The 9,411-nt window shown below is 40.5% G+C and overlaps 3 protein-coding genes across 7 annotated transcripts in view; 1 reads left to right on the forward strand and 2 right to left on the reverse strand.

Annotated features, from left to right (window-relative positions):
* Positions 1-2,238, forward strand: part of mrps35 (mitochondrial ribosomal protein S35) — a 7,783-nt gene extending 5,545 nt beyond the window's left edge. The window contains exon 8 of the mRNA XM_035665029.1: positions 1,680-2,238. Within this exon, the coding sequence (XP_035520922.1) occupies positions 1,680-1,949 (270 nt within the window). The 3' untranslated portion in view covers positions 1,950-2,238. The remainder of the gene's footprint in view (positions 1-1,679) is intronic.
* On the reverse strand, positions 173-5,170 carry LOC118330482 (MANSC domain-containing protein 4-like). The gene is made up of 3 exons (XM_035665021.1): positions 4,936-5,170; positions 4,671-4,805; positions 173-3,961 (listed from the first exon to the last, which is right to left on the reverse strand). The coding sequence occupies exons 1-3, from the start codon at positions 5,153-5,155 to the stop codon at positions 3,099-3,101; spliced, it is 1,218 nt and encodes a 405-aa protein (XP_035520914.1). The 5' UTR covers positions 5,156-5,170; the 3' UTR covers positions 173-3,098.
* A 2,714-nt stretch (positions 5,171-7,884) lies between these two features.
* Positions 7,885-9,411, reverse strand: part of LOC118330483 (transcriptional enhancer factor TEF-3-like) — a 37,026-nt gene continuing 35,499 nt past the window's right edge. For all 5 annotated transcript variants that reach the window (XM_035665026.1, XM_035665025.1, XM_035665024.1 and 2 more), the window contains one exon: positions 7,885-8,848. In XM_035665026.1, coding sequence (XP_035520919.1) covers positions 8,735-8,848 — 114 coding nt within the window. In that variant the 3' untranslated portion in view covers positions 7,885-8,734. The remainder of the gene's footprint in view (positions 8,849-9,411) is intronic.

Genomic DNA, 9,411 nt, shown 5'->3' on the forward strand with positions numbered 1-9,411 from the left:
TTTTCTTTCTTTTTTTCCTTCTTTTTTTCCTTCTCTGCTGATCTGGGTGGCAAACTTCTGGGTGGCAAACTGCTGCGTACAATTGCAGCCCCAACTTTACAGGTTACAGACTAACTGGCACAATGGTGTGCATTGAGATTTTGTTTAAAAAAAAAAGAAAAAAGGATTCATATTTTTTTTTTTTAGAAAAGAATACTCTGCAAAAAATATTGTATTACAAAAAAACATTCTGTTAAAGATTTGTATCACTTTTATCTGCTTTGGTGACATTTCCATATGGCCAGCACCATGGCACTGTACCTTTTTTACCAGGGGAATTCTTGTCCATCTTGCTCTGCAATCTGAGAGACTAAGCCCATTAGGGAGGTATCAGCCTTGAATGGGCAGCAGGATGGCAAACAGCAGCATTGTCCAGTTGACATTTCTCCACAGGTGGGGGGAAAACAGACTCCCCTATCAGGTGTTGACCCTGATACTCATTCACATTAAGCCAACCATGCCACATCAGAGAAGTCTGCCACAAGGCGCCAGCAGTGCCTTGAGGAGCTTTTCCCGTCATGGTTTAGGCACATAAAAAAAAAAAAAAAAAGAAGTTCTCTCAGTTGGGAAAGGTGTCCGAGCCAGGAAGCATAACACTGTCCACTGCCCTTTTGGACACACAATGGAAGGCACAGTGCTTGTCCAGCAGGCTTGTGGAAGCTGTGAGAGTGGCGTAGCGTTCAGGTTGTAACGCTAGCCCACAAAGAGGCCAGTTGTTAGCAGCCACTGAGGTGATTTTATCTCCCCACTCAGGGAGACGGACCTTCCCTGCTAATTCTAGTGTGTGCTAATCCAGGTCAGCATTAGGGCTGACCGCTCGAAGCTGCCTCCAACATTGAGGAAAGCTTACCACGAGAGGCACTCCATCTGCATTTGTGCCATCACACCTGTCCTTCCCTTTCCTCCCCCAACTGAAAATATCAATGTTATTTCGCAGGTACATAAACTAGATCGGGAAAACAGGTGGCCATTCGTGTCTTGGCGAGTTATCAAACATTCGGTCTTTAATTTGGCATGAGGATTATCGGCAGATCCTTTTTATCTATAACTAAAGTAGGCCTTCGTTATTTTAAAGGAAGCTACTGATCTATTCCCAAGTATCTATTCCTCCTCACTCACTTGGCCTGGTACCAGATGGGATGTTATGTGGATCAGATATGTATAGCGGTAATGATGGTCATTAACCTCAAACACCTGGAGAGCAGCAGAGCTGAGGCTCTGTCGCTAGCCCGCTTTAAGCTTCTGCACAATGGGGCGTATTGTTCTCAAGGGAATGTGATGACAGCAAGACAGGCAGCGGACAGAGCACTACATATGGAGAAATACTATCTCTGTGAGAGGAGCATCAAAGAAGGGGTGAGGGGGTTACGAAGGACCCCCATATTTTACATCTGTTGCCATACTGTATTCCAAAGTAGAGCCCGAGCCAGATCGTTTAAAAAGTTTGTTCTTAATATACGTTGTTGCTACCCTGCAGAAAAAAACATCTTCCACAATTAGCACAACGTTTGTATTACTGTGACGTAACTGCTGTACACTGTACAAATCGAATGCTACAGACAAGTCGAGTTGGATAAATCTTCCCTTTTGCGGTCTGCGTTTAAAGGTAACAAAAGTGTTCTGTATTTCCCATTCTTTAGAAAATAGAAGCCTGGGAGGCGGAGAAGACCGTGGCAGACATGGAGGAGTATAGCTGGGAGGGCAGCCCGTCCCAAAAGAATATCTTGGACGTGCTGGTACGCATGAAAGAGGCCGGGGAAGGAGAAGGCGACGAAGTGCGAGAGCAGTTGCTGGGAAGAAGAGAGGTGCAGGAATATAAGGACTCTGTGACAAGGTTGAAGAATGAAGGGGAGAACGAGAGCACCATGCTGCAGTACAAAGAGGCTGTCAAGAAAGTACTCCAATTGTAATACAGCTTAATGTACAAGTGTATTTACATAAGGATGGTGAACAAGAGCAGCAGGGACCTGTAATAGGCTCCAAACATTTTTAAATACTTGTGGGATCACTTTGGACTCCATGTATGTATCAGCAAGACAAACAAGAGATTACTGAAGATGATTAATGTTTCAGTATACATCAGGATATAACAACCTCAAAGGTCTCAATTAATGTATTTATTTTCCAAAATAGATTTACTGTCATTAAGTGTATGATGCTGTCTTTAATACAAAAATAAAAGTCTAAGTTGGAAAGTTGGAAGTTTGTGTGCGTGGTGGTTAAAGCTTTTATGTAATAAAAGCCCCTTTCAGTCTCTTCCTAGCCCAACTTCAGCTTCCATCCCACTCTTGTCACTATCCGGTTGAGGAGTGACACCCCAGTGAAAGGATGCTTTCATCAGCAGGCTGTTGAAAAGTACCTCACCCTTCTCTTACGGAGTTTTGGTCTGTGGTCTGTGCACTTTGAGGTCAGAAGAAACTCAATGCACTGAGGAGATGTGCTGGACTGCAGAAGGGTTAAATACTGAAGGCCACAAGGCAAAAGGCAGCCCCATCATCGCACATTGTTGATTATCTGAACAACCATTGAATTGTAGCAGTCTTTTTGGAAGTGACCATTAACTCCCACTTAAGAACAACTGGCCAAAGTCCTTGAGGTTTGGCATCAACATCAGTTTAAACTCATTGAAGTACATCAAAATGTAGGTCAGCCAAAAGGACATCATATCGTCTTTCTTGAGGGAAATTGCTGTGGTCAAATGCATTGGCTGAGTTCAGCTCTTCTGTTGAAAGTCATTGCGTCACAAGTGAAACCAAAATCATGGCAACTATGTATTTGGTAATCTCATCTATGCCATAAAATACCTCTGCATGTTCAGTTTAAATATACAGAAATGTAACCTCAATTTCTCAGTTGACAGTAAATACATTTCCCTCCAAATCTGCTTAAAATAAAGCAATGTCCTTGCTATTAAAATAATCCAGTATGCAAAATCAATTTTACAAAAATATAACAGTAGAAATTTGAATTTATGTAAAATGTCTCTTGGATTTCTTCATTAGAAACATTGCTGTAAACAAAAGAGAAATGTCAGTTCCGGCACACTTTTAACTGCACTTTCAGGTGTTCTCTCTGACCAGCACATACTTTATCAGACGCATGGAGCCTCTTTTCCCTCTCCATGATGTTCGGTAGCGTCCCATCCTCTTCCTCTGTCCCCTCCAGCTCACGACAAGCACAATCGAGCAACAGCAGCTTAGCAGCACTGTGATACAGATGGCCACTGCAACCAGCAAGGTGTGAGCGGCCACATGCCACCCAGATCCCAAACCCCCGAAGGTGTCCTCTCCGCTGACGCCCTGGCCCCCCTCACTGCCTGCAGTGTGGTTCCTCCCCAGGTTGCCCTTGGTGTCATTGGGATATTGCTTGCTGCTCTCTATATTGCCCATAAGGGCTGTGGAAGTTGGAGGGCTGGTGGCTAGCTGAGAGAAGGTGGTGGTGTGATGATGGGTAGGGGATGTGGAGGGCTGTGCAGTTGTGGTGGGAAAGGCTGGAGTGGTCCTGGGATTGTAAGGGCTGAGGGTGGTTGCTGTGGTGGATGAAGGAGGTGTAGTAAAGCTGGGTGCAAGGGAAGTGGTGGCGGTTGTCAGGGTTGTTATTTGTGCATGGTTCCCTGAAGCTAGGGGAGTGTTTAGAGTGGTAGATAAGGCAGGTGTAGTTGTGGGAACTGTCAAAGGCTGACTGGTGCTATGCAGTGTGGTGGTGGTGGTGGTGGTGGTGGGGAGCACTCTGCTCGCTGTGGTGGGTGGTCTAACTGTGGGCGCTGAAGTCAGCGGCAGTGCAGCAGGCGGAGGTGGGTGAATGAACTGGCGTTTGTCTGAGGGCAGCGGCTCTGAGGCGTTGACTCGACTGTAGTGGTGGGGTAACACACGTACATTGGAGGTGAAGTATTTTCCGAACACCAACAGGTCAGGATCCACACCTGGGGAATGAAGAGAGTCAGGACTCTCCTTTGTCACTGGTGTTTTCACTTTTTGCTCACATTTAAACACACTGGCTTTTTAAAATATGTCGAAACGTGTAATAATGAATAAAGTCAGTGAATTATTGCTCTCCTGAAATAATTCAATCATTTCATTAACTATAATTTTACCATTATCAGTAGTAGTTGGTTTCATTGGTGAAAGACGTATTCAGACTAAACTAAAAGGCCATAAGTAAAAGTACTTGTTATGCAGGAAAATGGTCCCTATGCGTGCTGTACTAATATATACTCTACTACTGGATTAATGTTACGGATGTTTTTGTGTGTAAGTAGCATTTTATTGTTGTAGTTGGTTGAGGTGGGGATCATTTTAACTACATGGGTAGTTTATAACAAATATTTTCTCGACTGAGCACATGTTTAGCTCATGTACAACCTGTATCTGAAAGGTAACAGGTAACTATAGCTGTCAATAAATGAAGTGGTATAAAATGTACAGTATTTTTGCAAACAGTGGCAGAAAGTACCTTTAAAAATAGTATTTAAGTATGTTTTTCATAACTGATGGTACTGTAGTAGCAGTTATGCAACATTAGTATGTTTAATTGAATGAAAACATGTATTGTGTGTATTCAGCCCTGGTCTATTTGCATATACCACAGACAACATAATTGTGAACAATAAGAGTGAATGAGACGTGACTTACCCTTGGTGATATTGTACAGAACAACGTTGCCTCTGTGGCTGAGAATACAGCTCTCCAGGGTCGGACAGTGCAGGTGGAAGCAGTTCACATTCTCTTGAGTGGTATCATAGTGAAATATGGCCAGATTACAGGAAACTGAAAGAGGAAAATAAGATAAATGAGGTTGGGATTTACACATAGAGGACCAGTGGATGCACAACGTACCGTTACAAATGAACGAAGAGTCCAGTAATTGTGCGTACGCTGATTAAGAAGCTTTACTCACAGTTTCTCGTAAGGCAACAGGTGCGGCTGCATTTCAGCGCCGTCTCCTCCTGGTAGTGTTTCAAAAGCTGCGCTCCTCTCCTCTGAGACTCCTCGATGTCGATGAAAATCCCCGGAAAGCGTCGAATCCAGCAGTTCTTGTAGTAAGAGGTCGGTGAGCACCTCGACTCGGTGTGGCACACCAGACTCAAAGCCGCCAGCAAACCCCATGTGACATTCATTGCGCGTAATGTAGATCAAACCATGTTAAACTACAATCTCGACGCAGCATCGACATATCTGGGAGGCTGGTTAACTTGGAGTTGACGGGCATGAAGTGAGGCCAGGGGTCTGCTTTTACTGGTGTCAGCCCCTCTCCAGGTGTGTCACTGCTACGCACCTGGAGGAGGTGGAGACAGCAGCGCATAAGGTGTCCAGGTTGTACGGCAGCTACTGTATAAACGCTTATTAGCACTATATGAGGCTACATTTTAGACAGAATGGCAGCAACTACTTTTTAAATAATGAATAAAAATTTAAATAATACTGTAACAAATAATAAAACAGATCTGCAAAGCTGTTATACTCTACAATGCTTATTATACAAGTTAGTCATATTCATACAAGTGTAGGAATACCATAGGAATACACAGGGCTGGAACACAATAACAAACACCTTACAGTATACAGTAGACTATAATGGAATCAAATATATCACTGCAAGAAATATTATATTTGTGAAGCTGGTCATATCACACAATCTTCCTCAGCAGCTGGAGCTATGTTGTCATTAAAATGCATGTTAAAATTTCCATTTTTTTTTCAGATGATTTAATGACTTGTGGCGTATTGGCTTGTTTTTTTTTCTTTGCCTTGAACACTTGCTCAGATCAAGAAATAAACTTTCAGTCTCAAAAGTAAAGCTTATGTTTAATACCTGTATTTTACTTTTTTACTTTACTCATTTTTTCCTTTCATTTTGCCCATCCATGTGTATGTGTATGGGAGCATTTTGGGCATAAAGAGGAATTTTTTTAAGCGAGAGAACCCAGTTTTGTTGTTCAAACTTTAAGTCTTACTAAAATTTGATTTAACATTTTACACTGTTTAAATTCTGTAAATGTGTACGTCTAAATATTTATTATTTAGACCTGTGAATACTCCTTCACAGTGCAGCTATTACTTCATAAGTAAAGTAAAGTAAAGTAAATCTTGCTCTACTTTTTGAAAATTCCAGTAACCTCTGTTTTCTGTCTGTTTTCGGCAAGGTCAGACATCTGAGAGTGGATTGCCATCATTGTAGCAATCTGCTTAAATTCTTTCAAACGGGATTATCAGAATAAGCCTCTTGCTCCCTGGTTTTGGATTTGCTGCACCTGTTAGGCTGTTTCTCTCACCTTTTGTGAGCTTGTCTCTCCATCACAGTGCCACATTCTCAGTTTACACCTGGGAGTTGAAAGCACCTTTTTGGATAAAGAGCTAATGGAGTGCAGGGTGTAAAGGCCAGAACTCAAGGATGAACTGTTCTGTAGAAATGGTTTGAAATAGAAATTGTTGTTCTCCTGCTCACATTAAGAGGTGCCATTGCATTTAATCAGCCTTAGCTGACACCAAAAACATATATTTGGTGTCAAATTCCATCCTACATGTTAATCTCTTCAAAATTCATATTCTCAAATTTTATTTCCAAAAAGGTAATACAATCTGCTAATAAAGGAACATTATACTGTATATAAGGTAGCTCTACAGATTAAACAAATGTCCTAGCAGACTGATGTGCAGAGAAGCAGCTAACCAGACTGATTCTTTGGTGTGGAGTAGACACTGGTGGATTATATGGGACCTGGGACTTATGGGTAGTGGCCCCTAAGAAAGACTGTAGTTTTCATGTATGTTACTAAACTCAAATAAGCAGCCTCAAATTTCACCATCTTAAATTGAGGTGGATAAGAAAAGTGTAATGATGTCTGAACACCACCAGATGGCACTGGTCACTCCCATTAAACAATAGCCGTGTCTCAATCCCATACTACACACTAATAGTATTAATGTTTTTGTGTTAAAGATGTCAATGTTCTTTAACATTGTAACATTAAAATAATGCCCATATTTGGACATCAGTCAAAGTGCGACTTTGGAACAACACTGCTAATTCAACTTTACAAAGAGCAAGCAAAATGTTGTACAAAGATACAGTTTGTACTAAAAATGCTTGGTTGATGTGTAGATAAAGTAGTAAATAAAATCACCAATGGTATTTAATGAATCTGTTGTCATTTATCAAAAAATGTCAAACAGTTCTTGTTATTTTCTTGATTTCGGCCTATACTGATTTGGTATAGCTACTTTTTAGTTTTTTTGTCACTGTAAATAGAATATCTTTTGGTTCTGGACAAAACGAGCACTCCATCACCCTAGGCTCTTTGCACTTTTCACTGGATGAAAAATAATCAACAGATATATAGAAATATACAGAATACTTTAAATAATTGTAAGTTGCTTTTTGTGTTCTGTCTTCCTGGAGCTGTATCACCACCATCTACAATTAGTTTTAATTTTTTGAAGCTGCAAGCAGCTTTCTCTTTGTGCATTGCATTGTGGGTCAATAGTGTCTATCAACAGCACACTCAAAAATCAAGCAGATTTAGGATGCTTGTTGAAATTTTTGAATATAGATAGATAGATACTTTATTTATCCTGAGGAAAATTCAAGTATATATTCAAGAATATATGTACTTTTGTCACCTATGTAAAGAACAAGATACTGGTTTTCCAGTATGTTGTGCTTCAAATTATTATGTAGTATGAATTTAGGAGAGCTAACATGATCCCGTTTGTCTGATTTCCCCACTGTTGGGAAATACCAGAACTTTGTTTCTGCAAGCTTCTAATTGCCATATTGGAAAAATCCTGCACACGGTGTACATACCATTATGAGCAGTCGATTGCAACAAACTTAGCAACAGAGGAGTTATGTAAGAAACACTTGTATTTTCATCTGACACTTCAGGGCAAGTTACAGTTACAGACAACCTCTGTAATCAGCTTACAGATCTAAATCTGGTTCAAGTTAGCAGTGTTATGTGCCTTTTGTTGTAGTCAGATCATTTTCAATCAAAAACAGTAAGACAATACAATAAACATTTAACATTAAACATCAAACAAAGTGAATACAATAGCTCTTTTAAATCATTTTTAGCCTCTAATCTTCATAACTCTGTTTAGAGGAGATGACGTGGCACTGTACATAATTACTCAAATGCTCAAATAACACAAAAGATTGGCACCAAAAACAGTGATATTTTATGGATGTGCAAAGGAGGGATTCTCAGTCTACTTTACTATTTTCCCCCATTGTTGTTTATATTCATGTCACTAGGTGGCACCCTGAGGCAGCCAAAATCCTCTGTAGCAAACATCCCCTGCACATGCATTTGTGTAAAAGAATCAAAAATCAAAAACAAACACTAGTAAAATGAGATGAAAAACACCACCAATGACAACTTTCTCATGCAGGTCTGCAGGTCGGCTAGGTTTGGCTCCTTTGGTATAGAGACCACAGTGTATCATGGTCCTCTTCTTCTTCTTTTTTTCTTGCCACTTTTCAAACAAAGCCTGTTTCAGCTTCCACAATCCCAAATCCACCTCTTCCTCAACAGTAGTAGTGTTCCTGGACATGCTAACAAAACAAGTGTTTCTCTGGGCTCCTTGTATGGGTTCAGCTTTAAGCTTACAGAGGAAGTAGTCCATTGTTTAACGTTGTTGCTCACTGAAGTGCTACAATGGTTCTAGAGGAGGTAAGTTCCAACTGTGTGACTGTGTCAGTCTTTGACTAGCCTGTAAATATGATGCTGTGCTCCGTGCTCACTGGTGGACACCTCAAAGACGTAGGCTATGCACAGGAGTGTCTCCAGTGTGTCCCTGTTAGTCACCACCTGTGAACAAACACAGAAAGTCCTGTTCAGTCACGCTGTGGAGGATGAAAACCTACCAAACCTGGGTTACCAACCTTTTTACTATTAAAATCAAATCTATTCACATAGAAAAGGCTACAGTCTTTTGCAGAGTGGAGGAGGCTTTGACAATATAAACAATACGACTCTAGTGGGGCCAAGTGAGATAAACTGCTCCCTTAAATTAAACAAATAATTTGAAATATACACATAGTATAAAATAATCTAAACATAAAATGAACAAACAAAAAAGCCAAAAATTTAAATAAAGCGACCACTACTTTTATGTAGATATTATTAGGGATCAACCTCCATCGTAGAGGCAGTGGATGACATGATTGACCAATATCTTGTTTAAAAAGTGATTTCATTTAATAGGGCCACACTAGAGAATCAAATTAAATACATGGCGTTTTCTTGATTAAAATAAAGTTTCATCTTGTACACAACTCTTTATTTACTGTTTGTGGTTTTGGTAGAGCCATGGATTTATGAATGTTCATACATGGCTTTAAATTCTATTCAAACATATATATATATATATA

Source organism: Morone saxatilis, unplaced genomic scaffold (genome assembly GCF_004916995.1).
Source record: "Morone saxatilis isolate NCDOM2014 unplaced genomic scaffold, NCSU_SB_2.0 Contig2, whole genome shotgun sequence".
In the NCBI taxonomy this organism is placed as follows: domain Eukaryota; kingdom Metazoa; phylum Chordata; class Actinopteri; family Moronidae; genus Morone; species Morone saxatilis.